Source organism: Oncorhynchus clarkii, chromosome 7, assembly GCF_045791955.1.
Source record: "Oncorhynchus clarkii lewisi isolate Uvic-CL-2024 chromosome 7, UVic_Ocla_1.0, whole genome shotgun sequence".
In the NCBI taxonomy this organism is placed as follows: Eukaryota; Metazoa; Chordata; class Actinopteri; order Salmoniformes; family Salmonidae; genus Oncorhynchus; species Oncorhynchus clarkii.
The window spans coordinates 12032116-12052321 of NC_092153.1; the positions used below are offsets into that span (position 1 = coordinate 12032116).

The 20206-nt window shown below is 45.5% G+C and overlaps 1 protein-coding gene across 4 annotated transcripts in view; it reads left to right on the forward strand.

Annotated features, from left to right (window-relative positions):
* LOC139412876 (striated muscle preferentially expressed protein kinase-like) overlaps positions 1-19193 on the forward strand; it is a 58451-nt gene extending 39258 nt beyond the window's left edge. For 3 of the 4 annotated variants that reach the window (XM_071159672.1, XM_071159670.1, XM_071159673.1), the window contains 23 exons: positions 32-328; positions 462-574; positions 747-915; positions 1420-1519; positions 1958-2158; positions 3224-3281; positions 4395-4472; positions 6254-6426; positions 6562-6588; positions 6865-7017; positions 7184-7295; positions 7400-10046; positions 10964-11107; positions 11261-11377; positions 11686-11853; positions 13700-13822; positions 14638-14802; positions 14974-15661; positions 15846-16085; positions 16202-16425; positions 16572-16647; positions 16758-16907; positions 17561-19193. In XM_071159672.1, coding sequence (XP_071015773.1) covers positions 32-328; positions 462-574; positions 747-915; positions 1420-1519; positions 1958-2158; positions 3224-3281; positions 4395-4472; positions 6254-6426; positions 6562-6588; positions 6865-7017; positions 7184-7295; positions 7400-10046; positions 10964-11107; positions 11261-11377; positions 11686-11853; positions 13700-13822; positions 14638-14802; positions 14974-15661; positions 15846-16085; positions 16202-16425; positions 16572-16647; positions 16758-16907; positions 17561-17789 — 6452 coding nt within the window. In that variant the 3' untranslated portion in view covers positions 17790-19193. The remainder of the gene's footprint in view (positions 1-31; positions 329-461; positions 575-746; positions 916-1419; positions 1520-1957; positions 2159-3223; positions 3282-4394; positions 4473-6253; positions 6427-6561; positions 6589-6864; positions 7018-7183; positions 7296-7399; positions 10047-10963; positions 11108-11260; positions 11378-11685; positions 11854-13699; positions 13823-14637; positions 14803-14973; positions 15662-15845; positions 16086-16201; positions 16426-16571; positions 16648-16757; positions 16908-17560) is intronic. The other variant, XM_071159671.1, reaches the window with a different exon arrangement.
* The last annotated feature ends 1013 nt before the right edge of the window (positions 19194-20206 follow it).

Genomic DNA, 20206 nt, shown 5'->3' on the forward strand with positions numbered 1-20206 from the left:
CCTTGATCATTTGACCTTTGATCCCTATCAGGTCCCTATCTGAGGAAAGCTCCCATCATACTGGACAAGCCTGACATTGTGTATGTGGTGGAGAACCAGTCCGTGAACATCACCCTCACCCTTAACCACGTTAATGCTGTGGTCACCTGGAAGAGGAGGGGAGTGGTTTTGCTCAACAAGCCAGGGATGTTTGAGATGAGCATGCCAGACGACGACCAACACACCCTAAAGATCCAGAGGGTGAAGAGCACTGACACCGGTCAGCTGGTCTGTACAGCCAACAACCAGTTTGGCAGCGACCTCTGTACCATCCTACTGGCCATGGCAGGTGAGTTTGGGGTCAAAGTTCACCCCTATGTGCAGATCTAGAATCAGCTAACAGCCCTGGTGCTTACTGTAACTATGATGTGGTAAAAAGCCAAGCTGACTCCAAACTCTCTATCCTCCTTTTCTCCCAACAGTGCGTCCTAAATTTGAGTCCATCATGGAGGACTTGGAAATACATGTAGGAGAGACATCTCGCTTTGCTGTGGTTGTCGAGGGACAACCCGATCCTGATATTCTGTGGTACAAGGTATGATAAGAGTCAATGGATGGATATCATATCATTAACCACATAAACTTATTCTGCAGTGATTAAGCAGGTTGGATGATTAACTCCTTTGTGGTTCCAGGAAAACAAACCTACTCCTCCATGATAGTTGATTAAGTGGAATTGATTGTGGTTATCTGTTCTGTGGTTCCAGGATGACACTCTGCTGTCAGAGAGCAGTCACTTCACCTTTGTGTACGATGATATGGAGTGTTCCCTGGTGGTGCTGAATGCCCTGCCTGAGGACTCAGGGGTGTACACCTGCACCGCCAAGAACCTGGCTGGGCAAGTCTCCTGCAAGGCTGAGCTCACTGTCCACAAAGGTATAGTCTATATTGTCTGAAATGTATAAGGATATATACAGATATTGGAATAAGACTGGAAAACATCATAATTACATAATTTATGAATTATTGTTGATTAACACACCCTTATGGTAAGGTATTAAAGAGTCTTGTTGAAAAGTGTGCTTTTTCTGCACACTGAATATTGTTAACACAGATGTCACAGTACCAAGGCTTTTCCTATTATTTGTTGTTGCCAGAACTGGCAGTTTAAGTTGGATTGCATCTGTTTGTCCTTGTATTATCTCAGCCAAAGCTTGTTGTAATCGAGAGTTAAACAACCAAATCTGCTCCATATGGGTTGGACCACAAGGTGTCTGAGACTATTAAACCATCTGTCAGCCCACACACGCACGCGCACACACACACACACACACACGCACGCACGCACGCACGCACACGCACGCGCACGCACACACACACACACAAACCACTCACCAACCCACATTAACCTTGCCCCCTGTACCAACCCTCTTCCTGCAGTGAGGAAGGAGGTGGAGGAGCCCATGGAGGATGAGGGGTCCATTTTGAGGAAGATGCGGAGGCTGACTGATTACTATGATGTACACAAGGAGATAGGACGGTGAGTCATGGACCAGGCAATCACCAATATCATCTGCTCAGCCAGGCTATCTCTTCTGTATTTAAAGGCTCTGCGAGTGGTACCTACTATCTGTATTAAATTGCACTGTGAATGGTGGCCACAAAGGTCAGTAGGGGGAAATCCACCACACCAAACAACACCCTGACTGCATAATGATAGCAGACAGAAATAGAGGAGAAGTGAGTCACCCGTCAATAGAGGAACACATCACAAATTATTTTTGTTTTTCTCTGGTAGAGCTTGGCTTGACTCACCAGAAGTTGAACGATAACAAGGTGTCACGTACTGTTTAATACTCATGTCCCTTTATTTTCTCAACTAGGACTTTTGGTTTCTCAGAACTCAATCCCATTGAAAGATTTGGTCATTCTCCTAGAGTTATTGTATTGATATCATCATTGTGCGAATGTTTTCCAGTGGGGCGTTCTCCTATGTGAAGCGGGTGTCTGAGAAGAAGGGGAAGGTGGAGTACGCGGCCAAGTTCGTGTCTGCGAGGGCCAAGAGGAAGGCCTTGGCCCTGAGAGAGATGAACCTTCTGTCAGAGCTGAACCACGAGAAAATCCTCTACTTCCATGACGCCTTTGAGAAGAAGAACATGGTTGTCATCATCACTGAGCTGTATCCTTTCACTGACTGATTCTTTGATTCATTTCAGTTGTCAGAAAACCCATAACATGATGACCTAACCGGTTCTGCGCATGCGTCCGCGTTCGCCATCGTGCGCAGTCTGGTCAGCATGTAAGAAGCCACATTACAAGAGATGAACATTTTGAATGTAACATATCCTCTGAGACAGTATTGTATTGGTTGCGACAAGGTTCTTTCCCTGTTAATCTAACATATCTCATCTATGTATGTTGCATCAAAAACTAAAGCCATCAATGTACTCAATTTAGCCCAGGTTTCCACCAAAAACCAACATCGTGGTTCCTAGAATTGTTTGTTTTCAAATTATATTCATTTTTCTTTACAGCTAGATCCAAAATGGATCCAAATATGGCATTGATCCAGCATCTTTGCATAAAACCTCTCCATGAACATACCAGAGCCAAGAGCCTTCTTCCCACCTTCTTCCCACTGTGTGGATGAGAGAGAACTGCTGCATAGCATTAATCTCAATGTCCTTTCTGCTCCCCTGGAGGCATGACTGAACCGAAGCGCTACTTTCTCCTGACTCATCACAGATTGGTTTCATTACCAGGAGACGCCATGTGTGGGAATTTGGTTCATTTATTATAAAAAATGTCATTTGCCTCCCACTTGGACTATCGCGATAAGGTTATCACCATAGACTTATATAGACATTGCATCATTGTATCTGTCTCATGATGGCGCCTGTGAGAGCATGTGCAACGCCAATGAGGCCATCTCCATTTTGAAGTAGTCCACCTTCTACTACGTCTATGAGTTGGTGAACAAACTAAAAGGGTGCATAGTGCCACCTGTACTGTGTTGTTTGCTCACGAGTATAATGAATTGGCTGATCCCTTCTGATGACACAAATGGAATCATGTGATCCTTCCTTAACCCATAGGAAGTCCCACCCAGTTGATTACTTCAAAATGGTGAAAGTCCTCAATGGCGCTGCCCATGCTAAAACGGGATTTTGGGCACTAGAGTCCTCTATCTATCTCTATGGTTATTACACACTATACCTCTATTCTCCTTAACTGCTGTGTGAAGATGCCATGAGGAACTTCTGGACCGACTGACCAAGAAGACTACCGTCATGGAGTCCGAGGTTTGCCTTGGCCTGTTGGCCTTATGTTTGAGTGTGCTTTGGATTGCATGGAAAAATCAACCAAGAACGACTCAATTATCTTTATCTAAAAGATAGCGAAATTCAGTAAAATATATTTTTTTAATATGCTGAGCGTACAAGAATGTAGAAAACAGAAAGTAGAATGTAGAATATAGAATATATAATGTAGAATATAGAATGTAGACCGTAGATTATAGAATGTATAATATAGGATATATACTCAACAAAAATATGAACGCAATATGTGACAATTTCAGCAATTTTACTGAGTTACAGTTCATATAAGGAAATCAGTTAATCAAAATAAATAAATTAGGCCCTAATCTATGGATTTCATAGGCCCACTCACTTGGGAGCCAGGCACACCCACTGGGGATCCTGGCCCAGTCAAACAGACATAGTTTCCCCCCACTAAATGGCTTTATTACAGACAGAAACACTCCTCAGTTTCATCAGCTGTCCGGGTGGCTGGACTCAGACAATCCCGCAGGTGAAGAAGCCAGATGTGGAGGTCCTGAGCTAGCGTGGTTACACGTGGTCTGCGGTTGTGAGGCCGGTTGGATGTACTGCCAAATTCTCTAAAACGACGTTGGAGGCAACTTTTTGGTAGAGAAATTAACATTAAATTCTCTGTCAAAAGCTCTGTTGGACAATCCTGCAGTCAGCATGCCAATTGCACGCTCCCTCAAAACATGAGACATCTGTGGCGTTGTGTGACAAAACTGCACATTTTATAGTGGCCTTTTATTGTGCGTGGTACAAGGTGCACCTGTGTAATGATCATGCTGTTTAATCAGCTTCTTGATATGCCACACCTGTCAGGTGGATGGATTATCTTGGCAAAGGAGAAATGCTCACTAACAGGGATGTAAACACATATGTGCACAACATTTGAGAGAAATATGCTTTTTGTGATTACGGAAGATTTCTGGGATCTTTTATTTCAGCTCATGAAACATTGGACCAACACTTTACATGTTGTGTTTATATTTTTGTTCAGTGTAGAATGTAAAATATAGAATGTAGAATATAGAATACAGAATGTAGAATATAGAATGTCAAATGTGTTAAAGGAGATATTCTGTGCTGCAGATCCGGTCCAGTATTCAGCAGGTGCTTGAAGGGGTCAGCTACCTTCACCAGAAAGACATTGCTCATCTTGACATCAAGGTACATCAGATTCCCACTGTGCAAGGGACAAATACAGTACTTTAATCACAACCTATTATACAGTGCATTCGGAAAGTACTCAGACCCCTCAACATTTTTCACATTTTGTTATATTAAAAATGTATTAAATATTAAAAACCTTGGCAGTGATTACAGCCTTGAGTCTTCTTGGGTATGAAGCTACAAGATACAAACTTGGCACACCTGTATTTGGGGAGTTTCTCCCAGTCCTTTCTGCAGATCCTCTCAAGGTCTGTCAGGTTGGATGGGGAGGGTTGATGCACAGCTACTTGCAGGTCTCTCCAGAGATGTTTGATCGGTTCAAGTCTGGTCTCTGGCTGGGCCACTCAAAGACATTCAAAGACTTATCCAATAGCCACTCCTGCGTTGTCTTGGCTGTGTGCTTAGGGTCGCTGTCCTGTTGGAAGGTGAACCTTTTCCCCAGTCTGAGGTCGTGAGCGTTCTGGAGCAGGTTTTCATCAAGGATCTCTCTGTACTTTGCTCCGTTCATCTTTGCCTCAATTCTGACTAGACTCCCAGTAAATGCCACTGAAAAACATACCCACAGCGACCCATGGTTGCTGCCACCACCATGCTTCACCGTAGGGATGGTGCCAGGTTTCTCCAGATGTGACGCCTGGCATTCAGGCCAAACAGTTCAATCTTGGTTTCATCAGACCAGAAAATCTGTTTCTCATGGCCTTAGAGTCTTTAGGTGCCTTTTGGCAAACTTCAAGCGGGCTGTCATGTGCCTTTTACTGAGGAGTGGCTTCCGTCTGGCCACTCTACCATAAAGGCCGGATTAGTGGAGTGCTGCAGAGATGGTTGTCCTTCTGAAAGGTTTTCCCATCTCCATAGAGGAACTCTAGTGCTCTGTCAGAGTGACCATTGGGTTCTTTGTCACCTCCGTGACCAAGGCCCTTCTCCCCCGATTGCTCAGTTTGACCGGACGGCCAGCTCTAGGAAGAGTCTTGGTGGTTTCAAACTTCTTCCATTTAAGAATGATGGAGGCCACTGTGTTCTTGGGGACCTTCGATGCTGCAGACATTTTTTGGTACCCTTCCCAAGATCTGTGGCTCGACACAATCCTGTGTCGAAGCTCTACAGACAAATTTCTTCGACCTCATGGCTTGGTTTTTGCTCTGACATGCACTGTCAACTGTGGGACCTTATATAGACAGAGGTGTTCCTTTCCAAATCATGTCCAATCAATTGAATTTACCACAGTTTGACTCTAATCAAGTTGTAGAAACATCTCAGGGATGATCAATGGAAATGGGATGGACCTGAGCTCAATTTCAAGTCACATAGCAAAGGGTTTGAATAATTATGTAAATAAGGTATTTCTGATTTTTACAAATTCTAAAAGCCTTTTTTCGCTTTGTCATTATGGAGTATCGTCTGTAGATTGCTGAGTTTTTTTTTTATTTCATCCATTTTAGAACAAGGCTGTAACGTAACAAATGTGGAAAAAGTCAAGTGGTCTGAATACTTTCCGAAGGCACTGTATAACAGATACTTCTACAATGATCAACTTACTTAATATAACAAGGAAAGAACATTTCAAACCCCAGAATACATACTACTCAGATACCAATGTATTTTCCTCACTCTAAACATGTACACTAAAATGAATAATCAAGTCATAGTTTTACATAGATCAAATAACAGAGTCTCTAATGTACATTTTATTTGTATTTTAGAATATTAGCATGAAAATCTGTAGACAATTGGACGGAAACCTAGCTTAATAATCCCCTGTTTTTCTCCAACCCACCCAGCCTGAGAACATCCTCATGGCAGGCCGACACAGTGACAAGATCCGCATCTGTGACTTTGGCAATGCCGTCAAGCTGGGGACCAATGAAGCCCTCTACTGCAAGTACGGCACTCCGGAATTTGTTGCTCCGGAGATCGTTAACCAAACGCCGGTCTCCAAGGCAACAGACATCTGGTGAGCAACTGGTCGGGGGAGGGGGCTGGAGACTCCTTTAATCTATTTCCTGATTAATCATGATTTTATCGCTCTCTCCCTCTCTCCTTCATCTTGCCCTCTGAAAGTCATTTGTCTCCCTCTCTCTGTTTACAGGCCTATTGGGGTTATCACTTACCTATGGTGAGTGGTTAAGGTTCTGGTTGGACTAAGAACATGATAAATGTGTCTGGTTGAGATATTCTTAGAATTCAATACACCTTTTGCATCACATTTCTGTCAATCTTGAAATGTAATTTTTTGCCACACTCTATAACCTCAGTAAGCAAAACACCAATGCATTTCACCTGCATATTGTTTGCATATTGCCACAGGTTTCAATTGGCCAACTTAAAATGGATTTGACAGCAAGGAAACCGTCTCAGTAAAGACTATTAACATAACATATTTCCCTTCTAGTCTGACTGGTGTGTCTCCTTTTGCTGGGGAGAACGACAGATGCACCGTCCTCAACGTCAGGAACCAAAATGTGGCTTTTGAGGAGAGTATGTTTGCTGACCTCTGTAGAGAGGCCAAGGGATTCGTCATCAAACTGCTGGTGGCTGACAGACTGTGAGTGTTATTGATGATAATGCCTTGGTATAAATTGTTGTAATGAATTCCCTTATATTAGGAATACAAACAATTTCAACACAAAATAAGAACAGAAAATAAGACCAGAAAATAAGTGTTTGGGACTTAGTGTTTTATTTGTCACCGTGTGATGTTTTACTCTCAGGAGACCTAACGCTACAGAGAGCCTTCGCCACCCCTGGTTCAAGACTTCAATAAAAGACAAGAGCATCAACACAGCGATCCTAAAGCAGGTCTTATCTCGAAGACGTTGGCAGGTAAGGCATTCATTATTTCTGTAAGTAGTACACTTCAATGAATCCCTCTTCGTACCTTCCAAATGACTCCTTTAACACGTCCCCTTTTCCCTATCTCTACCCAGCGTTCCCTCATCAGCTACAAATCCAAGATGGTGATGCGCTCCATCCCTGAGCTTCTCAACGACTCGTCCAACCACATCTCTATCGCTGTGGCCCGTCACCTCAAAGAGGGATCGCCCCCACCCTCCTCATCCTCTGACTCGGACGAAGATGTGGACGAACTCCCCTTCATCCCCATGCCTCTATCTATGGTCTTCTCCGGCTCCAGGGTCTCCCTCAACGAGATACCAGGTGACGAGGACGTCACAGGACCGCCTTCCAGGTCCAATGGGACAGTGGAAGGGGCGTGGTTAACCCGGCACAGGGAACAGCCCATAGAGGAGGTGGTGTCCAAAAAGGAGGCCAAGGAATTAGGAGGAAGCAGAGGAACGAGAAAAAGGGTAACAACCGAGGAAGATGGCGGGTCTTCGGAAGAGGAGAAGACTGCAGTGAAAACGAAGAGAGTCCCCCTGAAGAAGGGCTCGAGTGTGGAGGAGGATGACACTCAGACGAAGTCCCGGAGAGCGACGATGAGGAGGGGCAGTTCAGCTGACTCGGCCCTGCTTCTCCACATTGAGCCAGAGGAGGGAGCTGTGGAGGAGGGCAAAGAAGACAATGGCAAAAAAAGCCTTAAAAAGGCAGTTTCCATGGAGCTACCAAATCGGAGCCCCAGCCCTGGGGCGGCTAAGATGAGCCAGGAGGACTATGCCCTCAAACTGGAGCTGATGAGGCAGAGGCTGCTGAGGGGAGGCAACAGCAAAAGCGGCCTGCGAGGTCCCCTGCTGGAGACCCTAGGAATGGACGACAAGAGGCGAACCTCGTCCCTGGACCGAAAATTGAGGAGATCCAGGGTGGGGGCGCCAGAGCGGTCGCTGGCCAGAGCAGCCTCTACCGAATGTGCAGTGGAGGACACAACCAAAATCAAAATGTTCCAGAAGAGTTCCTCTTTCAGTCAGGGAGACTCAGAGCCCATGCCCCTACACCGGCAGTTTGGAGCCCCCTTAGAGATCCCCACTAGCACATCTAGCCAGAGCACTGAGAGGAGAGACAGTGCTGAAAGGACCCAGAGCATTGAGAGGAATGCACTGGGGAAAGACCTCCAGGAGGCCACTTCCATATCAGCAATTACGGAGCAGACCAGGCTGGATTCCAGACCTTACTCTCATGTGCCCTCCTCCTCCATACAGCCCACCCCAGTCAAAGAGGACCAAGGAGCGAGGGAAGAGAAAAAGCCAGAGGAGAAGAAGAAGAGCAAGTCTGAGGAAACTTCTGAAAGAGATGAAGAGACGGAGAGAAGGACCAAAGCACAGGAGAGGGTTGATAGACACGAGTCGAAGAGGGAGATTTCACAGGGCAGGTCTCCTACTGTGTTAGCTCCTGTGATTGTCATAGAGGAGGAGGATACTGAGGAAGATGAACAGAAAGAGAAGCAGGAGATAGAGTTAAAGAAAGAAGAGGTGAAAGCAAAAGGTTGTGATTCTCCAGGGGTTACGCCTACAGGAAAAACGTCTGCGTATGCCAATGTGATGCAAACTATTGTAGTAGCATCTGGAAAACCTGACAGCAGCCGGAGATCTCAATCTACACCTAGCCCCACATTTCCTGAACACCCTGCCGTCTTCGCCAAGGTGGCCACTGAACGCCCAACAAGCCCAACCATCTCGAGTAGCTCGTCTATGGTCCCAGACCGCCCCACCACCCCACGCCAACCTACCACGCCACTCAGAACAGATATCAAGGACATAGACTCGGAGGAAGTCTTTGAATCCAGGTTCAAGAAGCGTGAGTCATCCCTTACCCGTGGGCTCCGGAGACTTACCAGGACCAAATCAGAAGAGAAGTCCCCGACCCTTCCCCGTAAGACAGGCGAGGGTGAGGAGGTATACCGGCCGGGGCGTCTGGGGGCTCCGCTGGAGATGGTGCCCCAAGGATTGCAAGAGAAGTCCAAGTCCGTCCAGGACTTGAGGGAGGTGGAGAGAGACACAGGGTCCCTGGGCATCATTGGACGGTTCTCCATGCGCACCAAGAGGACCCCGTCCATAGATAAAAAGGAGGAGAAGTCAAAGGAGACTGAGCCTGCGGCCAGTAAGCGCAGGGTGTCCTGGGCCATAGGCCGCAGTAAGAGTCTGGACACGACAGAGCTGGACAATATAGAGGCTCGGAGAGAGCAGGAGGCGAGAGAACGCAAAAAGATGGAGGAGTCGTCTGTCTTCGCCATGCGGCGGAAATTCGAGAACAAAGTAGCGGGTATCTCAGCCAGTTTGAGGAGCAAGTCAGAGGAAAGGAAGGAGGAGAAAGAGGCCAAGCGACGCGTGGAGGAAGAGAAAAGTCGTAAAGATGCAGAAGAAAAGGATTTTAAGAAGGTCAGTGATTCCCCCGTCTTGGCGATGAGGAAGAAGTTTGAGAACAAGGTGGCAGGAATTTCTGGGAAAGTCCGAAGCCAGTCAGAGGATAGGAAAGAGATGGAGGAAGAGAAGCCAGAGGGAAAGAAAACTCCACTGTTTTCCCGTCATCGACATTCCCGGTCCGAGGGAAGAGGTCTCAAAGAGATGGGGATCCCAGAGAATCAGCTAGCCAAACAGACAAACAAAGAATCCAAAGTGTCCAAGGAATCCATTGGGTCTGCATCAAGCCTTCATTCCGAACAGTCAAAAAGTCAAAAGTCGCTCAGTAAGTAATATGTATCTTGATATATTATGCTGGCTAAAATGGCATTGGCAATTTCCATCAAATATCAATCAAATGTATTTATAAAGCCCTTTTTACATCAGTCCTCTTCTGGCTGTGCCGGGTGTAGATTATACAATCTCAGAAAAAAGGATTCCCAAAGGTTTCTTCGGCTGTCCTCATAGGAGAAGCCTTTGAAGAACCCTTTTTGGTTCCAATTAGAACTCTTTTGGGTTTCATGTAAAACCCTCTCGGGAAAGGGTTCTACCTGGAACCAAAAAAGGGTTCTTCAAAGGCTTCTCCTATGGGGACAGCCGAAGAACCCTTTTAGGTTCTAGATAGCTATTTATTTTCTAAAAGTGTAAGAGTACATGGCTATAAAGGCCAGATCATTCTTCAACATGTTCAAACGTTCAAAGATCACCAGCAGGGTCAAATAATAATCACAGTGGTTATAGAGGGTGCAACAGGTCAGCACCTCAGGAGTAAATGTCAGTTGGCTTTTCATAGCCAAGCATTCAGAGGTCGAGACAGCAGGTGGTGGGAGAGAGGGTAAAAATAGCAGGTCCTGGATCAGCAGCACAACCAGGTGGACTGGGGAACGGGGACAGCCAGGAGTCATCAGGCCAAGTAGTTCTGAGGCATGGTCCTAGGTCTCAGGTCCTACAGGAGGGGTGAGTGAGAGAGAGTGAGAGAGTGAGAGAGAGAGAGAGAGAGAGAGAGAGAGAGATGGGGGAATTAGAGAGAGCACACCTAAAATCAAAGGGTACCAGATAAGATAGGAGAATTACACCAGATAGGACAGACTGACACTAGCCCCAAGGCACATAGACTATTGCAGCCTAGATCCTGGAGATATTAGCTCACCTCCTCAGGTTCCTCTGTCTCAGCTGTTTGCCATTATGTCTTGTCCTCCACAGCTCCAGAGACTGACAGGCGGTCGCGGTGGGACAGGTGGGGTCTGGGCAGGAGCAGGAAGGATAAGACCCCCTCTCAGACTGACCTCCCCTCAGCCAAAGATGAGGGGTCATCAGGCAGCCTGCAGTACTCCCGCACTTCCTCTAGTACTGTCTGCTAAATTCAGCAACCAGTTGCCTTTATGTTGAATGTGCATACAGAGTTGGAGTTTGGCAATGAAAGCTGCACACTGCTTTTACATTCTAAATTCATTTTCAGTGTTCAATAATATTATTAAGCCACACCCTTGTTTTTCCCAGACTTCCCTCCTGTGTTCCACATCAAGCTGAGGGACCACGTCTTGTTGGAGGGTGACCCTGTCACTCTTAGCTGCCTCCCGGCTGGCAGCCCCCACCCACAAATCAGCTGGACTAAAGGTAAGAACTCATAGAGCTGACAGACACAACACTATTTGCAACAGCGCTGTCTAATAAAGCTTTACCGTAGGAGCTGCTGCTGAAACGTTGGTTGTTGCCTGTGAAGGGATGATATATTGTCATAACCTATCATAGCTCGTACTTACATGGTGCCCTGTGTGAGCACGACTTCCTAAACTTGTGTTGATGTTAGAGATTGCTCATTATTTCCATGAAGTTTCTCATCGAATACTAGATAAACATCTTTTGAAATAGGACTGTAAAATGACACTGTAATTATTATTGTTGATGGGTTTACTTGTCCACAGATAAGAAACCACTGGAGATGGACGACAGGATGAGTCTGATCTCCTGTCCAGACGGCAGGCAGCTCGTTACGATCATGAAGACCAGCAGGAGGGACGCAGGGCTCTATGAGTGTGTGGCCAGTAACCCCTTAGCCAGCGTCACCAGCTCCTGCACACTGTCCCTGGCCTGTGAGTAACATGTTATACAAGAAAATTGTATTATCAACGATAATCCCATCGTTTAGATTTGTGGAGAAACAGGAAAATACAATGTTTTTAAAACCGTTATCTTCATGTGATATTCTAATATCCTGGACCTGTAAAATCTGTTGGATTTGAATTGCATCCAAAACCTTTAGAGTAAACATGACATTTACACTGAATCCAGAAAGGGGTATTTGCCCTTCATTCTAAGCAAAAACATGTATTATTAATCTTTACGATGTGATGAACCTTGAAAGGTTTAGGTAATAGGATTTGTATTTGAGTGTGAATGCAATGCATATTAATGACATGGGCATAAATATTAATGTAGTTTACTTACGGCTGATTAAACTAATGGCCTTTTGCCTTGAATTTACAACCTCTTTCTAATCATTCCAAGAGGAGAGTGCTGCTTATTACAAAAAGAAAGATGCACTCCCAGGTTAGAATCCAATGTGTTAGAATCAAATAATCAACTGTCACTCAGACAGTCAATCTAGCTACTACAGATTCCGGATCTTAATTTGACCCAATTTTTCACAGCAAGAAAATAATCCTGCAGCAACAAGAAATGTGAATTATTATGTGGATTATAATTAATATTATTTCTTTGTAGGGGTTGATACATTTTTCGTTAAGGCAAATAAAGTCTGACATCTAAAATACGTTAGAAGTATTTTTTTTAGTTCCTGCAACAACAGGATGATCAAATTATGATTTGGCATCTGTTGGTTCTTGTCCAGACAGCAGGCTATAAATAACAATATATTAAAAAAATTAAAATACCCATCAGCAAAGCGACAGAACCAGGTGACTCCAGACACTTGATGGCCTCTCTCTCTCTCTCTTCAGGTGTCAGACTCAATGCGTTACATTTCAGTTCGATTTTCACAGCTTCAAATTGAATTGCTCTGGGGACACTGTCTGGGCGTCTGCATTACTAATACCGTCTGCTGATGCTATCTGTCTCCATTTGTCATCAATCTGTTGGCTGAGAGATTCCCCAGACTGCTCATCTTGTCTGAGGTCTGAGGCCTTAGCTCGATCAGTCTCAGTGGTGGGCAGCCTTCATTAAAATGCATCATCATATCAGGGTGAAAACCTATTAGTGCTGTGTATGGTTTGCGTAAAAAAAATGCTCAAACCCATCTCTCTGTCCTCTGTGGTTTCTCCTCTTTCAATTGGATATCTCCATCCTTCCACTCTGTGACACCCCACCCCATCCAAACTCTCCCCTTCCCCAAACTTCCCCATCTGTGACACCCTAACCCATCAAAATATGTGACAATAAAACTTTTTGTTGCTCAAACGTTCCCCTCCACCATACCCAACATCTCCCTCTAACTTCCTATTGCTCCTAACCCTTCATCTCCCCTCCACCCCACTTTCCTCTCCCCTCTACCCCAACTTCATCTCCCCTACACACCACTTTCATCTCCCCTCTACCTCTCCTTCATCTCCCCTCTACCCCTCCTTCATCTCCCCTCTACCCCTCCTCCATCTCCCCTTTACCCCACCTTCATCTCCCCTCCACCCCACCTTCATCTCCCCTCTACCCCTCCTTCATCTCCCCTCTACCCCTCCTTTATCTCCCCTCTACCCCTCCTTCATCTCCCCTCTACCCCTCCTTCATCTCCCCTCTACCCCTCCTTCATCTCCCCTCTACCCCTCCTTCATCTCCCCTCCATCCCACCTTCATCTCCCCTCCACCCCACCTTCATCTCCCCTCTACCCCTCCTTCATCTTCCCTATACCCCTCCTTTATCTCCCCTCCACCCCACCTTCATCCTCTCCTCCACCCCACCCTCCTCCCCTCTGTCACTCCCTCCAGGTGTCCCCAAAAGGCCAGGCACCCCGGAGGTTCCCCAGACGTACAACAACACAGCCCTGGTGCTATGGAAACCAGCCGACACCAAGCCCCCCTGTAGCTACTCTCTGGAGAGGAAGACAGAAGGTGGGTTGACATTCATCTCCTAGCCTGGAGTCCAAACTGATGTCACGATTGACACTGAGAATATCAATTTGGATTCCAGGCTAGTCATCTCCATGAACTCAAGCAAATATTCATGTTTGATTTATTTTACAGCCCACTTCACCCAAATGTATTACCCTTATTGACGGTTGGGTAGGAAACACCTTTGGCTGTCACTTTAAACACTACTGTGCAGTGAATAACTCAAACACTGGGCAAATAGTCACAGTACAAACTGGCCACATAGACTGCTAATGAGCCCTATTACATCACACTTTATAAGTCATTATGGTCTCATAATATGATGAATCCTCGTAGAGCCTACATCGTTAGGATTGTATCAAAGTGGGAATGACATGAATGTTAATATGATTTCAGGACTGATTGAATTGGATGGCTTCATGCCTTGTATTACCACACATCTACTGCCAGGCTGGGCTTTGGATGATTGTTGTTGTCTGCGTTTGTTCATTGGATTGTGCCCCACTATCTCCTCATTACCATGTGAATGTTATTCTGTTATTCTGTTATTCCTCTGTATGAGTTGTGACTATGACAGATAATTATGGCTCCACACCACCTTAGTGTACAGCTGATACTGTAAACATAACCTTCGTCTCTTTCACCATCAACATGAAACACTATCTCCACCTTGTGTGAATTATAAGTACTGCAACAAATGACAGTGGTGTGTAAAGTCAAAGGGACGCATATAATTTGGCTATTTGACCATATTGATATAACATAACGCAATTGGCAATCAAATAAATGAAGCATTATTTTCTTTCTCCTTTCAGGTGATGCCAACTGGCTGATCATAGCGACGGGAGTGGCTGACTGTTACTACAACGTCACAGACCTGCCACCAGGGGGCGCCTTTAGGTTCAGAGTGGCCTGCGTCAACAAGGCTGGACAGGGACCCTACAGCAACACATCGGACAAAGTCAGCCTGGACTCAACAGGTGCTGAAACACACCCTTTGGACAGGGTGTTCAAATTCTGTAAATTGTGTTAAATTGGGTCAAAAGAGGTGGTAAAGAAAGTTCTGTCATTTTTTTCTGTATTGTTGCAAATTTGTTTCACAAAATGGTTATGATAATTTGATATTGAAGAGAGATGTGTTTGCTTTGCAGTAGGTGTGTCCTCTCCAGCAGTGGCCATTGTGAAGACAATCTCCTCACCTCCCTCCCACCCTGCCCCAGCCGCTACCACCTTAGTGACTGTTATTCCAAAGGTCAAACCAGCAGTAATGCAACCTCCTGGTAAAACGGTGTCCACTGTCTCTCCCTCTTCACCCTCCCTTACACAGACGTCTCTAACCTTCCCTGCTCCCACCACAGCTCTCTCTCCCTCTACACCTTCGGCCCCCGTCAGCCCTGCCATCACAACCCCTCCAACTGAACACCTGGTCACCCCTACCACCCCTCTAACTCTCCCCTCCCCGCCTGTAGTCAAACCTCCTCCCTTCGTCCTCCCCAAACCCCAGAGTCCTGTCAACGTGGTCCCACCCATGACCCAAACCCCGCCCATCTCTCCCCCTCTCCCTCTCGTTACACCTCCTTCCACCCCCACCAAGCCCGTCATGGCATCCGTTCCTACCTACACCTCTGCCGCCACTGCCCGTATGGCCCCCAGCCCCATCCCGGCCCCCTCCTTCTCCCCCCAAGTGCTCCAGGTCAGCAGTCTGAGCCCAATAGGGGAGGGGCGGGGCACCCCTGTTCGAGGGACCCCCAGGGACCGCACCACACTCAAGCCGGGTGAGACAGCTCTACGACAGGGAGTCCCACAGAAGCCCTACACCTTCCTGGATGAGAAAGCCAGGTGACTGAGATGTTAGAGATGTGGTCAATATTTCTACAGCTACAGTAGTACACTATTACACCACACAGTATTGCTATTATTACTACTACTACTTATATGGTTCATTTCAGTCAGGGAAATTGGCTTCATGTTTAATCACACTTTATTGAGTGACTAAACTGCCGTACTGTCTCTGTCTGGCCAGAGGGCGGTTCGGTGTGGTCCGGGAGTGTCGAGAGAACGCCACAGGACACGTCTTCATGGCTAAGATCATTCCGTACGACCAGGAGACTAAGAAGTCCATCCTGCAGGAATATGAGATCCTCAAGTCTCTCCACAACGACAAGGTTATGACCCTCCACGAGGCCTACGTCACCCCACGTTACCTGGTACTGGTGGCTGAGCACTGCATTGGCAAGGAGCTGCTCCACAGCCTTATAGACAGGTGTGTGGAGCATGATGCTCACACACACACAAGTACACACACATACACAGACTTGCACACTGCTCTCAGCTGTGCTCTACAACATATCCATGGAATAAATCTATTTTCCTGCTAAGGTTCCGTTACTCGGAGGATGACGTGGTGTGTTACCTGGTTCAGCTCCTTCAGGGTTTGGAGTACCTCCACAACAGACGCGTCCTCCATCTAGACATCAAGCCTGACAACGTCATGGTCACCAACCTCAATGTCATTAAGATCATAGACTTTGGCAGCGCGCAGAACTTCAATCCTCTCTCCCTCAAACAATACAACAGCGGCCTGGGCACACTGGAGTATATGTGTGAGTTGGTAACACTATTGAATTTCCCACTGGTATCTGGAACTGGTACACGCCAAGTACTTCTTAGGTAATAAGCTGTTATCATCACCTTGATCACTACTTTCCTCTGAACTCTCTCTCTGCTCCTTCTATGCTGGTGTGAAAAGCTCCGGAGATGGTGAAAGGTGATGTGGTCGGCCCTCCAGCTGACATCTGGAGCCTGGGGGTTCTAACCTACGTCATGTAAATATACAACTTACTCATTTCATAGTCACTATTGTCATAAGTCTGTGAAGTTGTGCGATTTCTTTTTTACTCTCAGAACTCTCATTGTCTGTGACACTTTTGCTCAGGCTTAGCGGTAGGCTGCCCTTTCAGGACAAAGACCCACAGCAGACTGAGACCAAAATCCAGATTGCCAAGTTTGACCCGACCAAGCTCTACCCCAACGTGTCCCAAAGTGCCTCGATGTTCCTCAAGAAGATGCTGAGTAGCTATGCCTGGTGAGTGCTTCAAAGAGTAGCTACATCATTATCTTATTTAACAAACCAGGAGTGGAGTGATGATCCAGGGGAATTTTTGCCTTTTCGATCATAATGAATAAGATTACATGGAAAGTGGGGTCATAGCCTCCTGAGTGGCGCAGTGGTCTAAGGCCACTGCCAGTAGATATCCTGGTTCGAGTCCAGGATCTGTTGCAGCCGGCCGCAACCCGGAGATCCATGGGGTGGCGTACAATTCGCCCAGTGTCGTCTGGGTTAGGGGAGGGTTTGGCCGGTAGGGATGTTTTTGTCCCATCACGCTCTAGTGACTCCTGTGGCGGGGCGGGCGCAATGCATGCTGACGCGGTTGCCAGGTGTACGGTGTTTCCTCCGACACATTGGTGCGGCTGGCTTCCCGATTAAGCGGGCATTGTGTCAAGAAGCCGTACAGCTTGGCTGGGTTGTGTTTCAGAGGACACATGGTTCTCGACCTTTGCCTCTCCCGAGTCCGTACGGGAGTTGCAGCGATGAGACAAGACTAACTACCAATTGGAAACCACGAAAGAGGGGTGCAAAAAAAAGAAGTACAAAAAAAGTGGGGTCATGATCCTAGATCAGTACAGGACTCCTGTGTTCTGATCCCTGATTGGACAATGTGTTTTATTGCAACGCAGGGCCCGTCCGAGCACCAAGGACTGTTTCACCCACGCATGGCTGCAGGACTCGTACCTGATGAAGCTGAGGAGACAGACGCTCACCTTCACCACTACCAAGCTGAAGGAGTTCCTGGGGGAGCACCATCGACGTCGCACCGAGGTCGCCACCAAACACAGGGTCCTCCTACGCTCCTACTCCAGCTCAGCTTCTTCAACCACATCGACCGCACCAAACCTACCTAAGTGAAGGCATATGACTTATGTCAGTGTTAACTAGCCACCAGAGGGTGGAGGTATGCACAACAGTGGGCTCCATGATAGAGGGAGGACGCTGAGTCCTCATCCTCCACAGAGTGAGACCGTGCCGGAGTAAGTTATGGCAGTGGAGATTAGAGCCATGAGCATTGCACCAGCCCACAGACTGCATGGAGTCTCATTCTACTGAGACCTAACAGAATGAATCTTGGACAGTTCATTAACTGAGATTTGAATCCAGTTGTTGGATTGTTGGATACCAGGGTTTCAAAATATTGAGTTATCGTTTGTTTTTGGACCTGGCACGATTTGTTTCTGTTTCAGGTCTACTGTCTGCTAGTACTACTCCGAGCTTGCTATCGCAATGTGTGTAGAACTTTTAAATATATAAAACAGGACATTTGGTTTGGAAAATGAATTCAATACAATTAACCTGGAACGCACATATTTGTCAGTTTGATTTTAGAGCACAGCCTTATTTCTGCATCCTGATATTTGGTGGTGATTATGTGAATGTACCATCATTTATGCTGCTAATTTATGTTGCATTTATTTACACATTTCAAAAACGCAAAACCAAAAATAAAAACGTTTTGTTCATGAAATTGTATGTGACCTGTTTACCTTTTTCATGTTAATTTATTTGCATGTGTGCTTTTTTTTCTTCTTTTGGGTGATTTTCTAAATACAATGAAAACAGTGCAAAAATATTGCTCACCATTGTGATTATACTGTTCATAGACACAGATAATAAACCTGTGAATATAGTAGAGTATCTTAGTAGTCAGTGGAGCAACCAGATGTCATGTGGTTGATGCTCAAGTTGAACAATAGTGCAACTTCATTGATGAAAATGGTCAGACTTTGATTATGTAGATTCTATAGTCTTCTATTGGATTTGTCACACCTCATCAAGGTCATCACTGCGCCAATGGCTGGACTAGCATTCTACAGTATGTTCTGTTGATTGGACAGGTTGCTCTTAGCCTGACCAGCAGTCAGTTAGTGAGTAAATTTTGCCTAAAATGGGTAAATTTACAAACTTTATCATGTAAATGTGTTGTCCATGTTAATGGCTTACTTACAGACGACGCGCAATATGTGTTCTGTTAATTTATTGAACTATTCATATCATACAATTATGGGGCACTTTTGTCAACCATTAGGCCTACTGTACAAAATGGACATAGGTGCCATGAAGAAAAAATATACAGAAAGTCCTTTTTGGTGAGACTCTTATGTATTACTTTTCATCATACATACAGTATTTCTTTTTGTATGAATTTGGATGGTTGAATATTTGTAAATGTTTTAATTTGCAGTGTTTATAATGTGGAAATGGTTTAAAATGTTTTTATGAAGTAGTCTGTAATAAACTATTGATACAATTGCAAAACACGTATTCTCATTATTCTTCCCTTTAAACTGGACTCCTACTGAACTAAAGCGGTTGTTCCGACAGTGCTTGCACTTGAACGACACTCCCTACCTATCCTTTTCCCCTCGTCAGTCAGTTTCAAGGGTTCCCTAACTGGGCGTTCCTTTGAGAATATAAAAAGTTCTACAGAGTACATACAGTAGGCTACGCAAAGCAACTGATGTACTCTACTACTGTAAATTGTAAACATTCGCAGGGCGAATATAATTTCAAGTGATCGAGAGAGGAGAATATAATATGACATTTATTTGCATGAAATATTAAATACTTTCTGTCAATCAAGCTACAAAGGTAATTAAAAGTGAAGGCTATGACGAAAATAAAAGTCCCCAAGTCTGCGAAGAGGATTGTTGTCGAGGTAGAAGTAGAATGCGACGTAGTGCTTTAAACCTGTTAACAGCTTGTGGACAGCTTCTTCTCTGTCGTTAAAATCTTTCAAGTTCCATTTTGAAAATGTATCTTTGTTTCCTTGTTACTTATGATGCGTTCATATGCAAGTGGGAAGGTGGTAATTACCAGTTGCGAAGTCGTAAATACTTGTATGGCATAAAAGTATGCCAGAGCTGCATTCACTTTTTATACTATAATAGATAAACATAATACATTTTGTATTAACAATTTGTTTTTTGTTCTTACCAAAAATAACAATTACTGAAGATGCCGCCATGCTTGCTGTCTTTTTTTGTTGACAAACTAGGTCAGTGGGAAACTCGGAGCATAGGGACGATAGACGAGTTTCCCACTAGTAATACCAGTGGGAGGTGCGTTCAATTAGATTTTTCCCAGTCATATCCTGATATTTACGAAATTACAAGATGTTATGAACGCAGAAATACAATAGGCCTATAATTTATGGTTCAAGGGACCGTCGTAGTCTGTCGAGTATTCTTGCAAAAGTGGACTGCCACTCTCAGTGCACAATCATACATTTGTGTGCCACTTTAAAAGGAATGGGAAGCCTTGAAACCGCC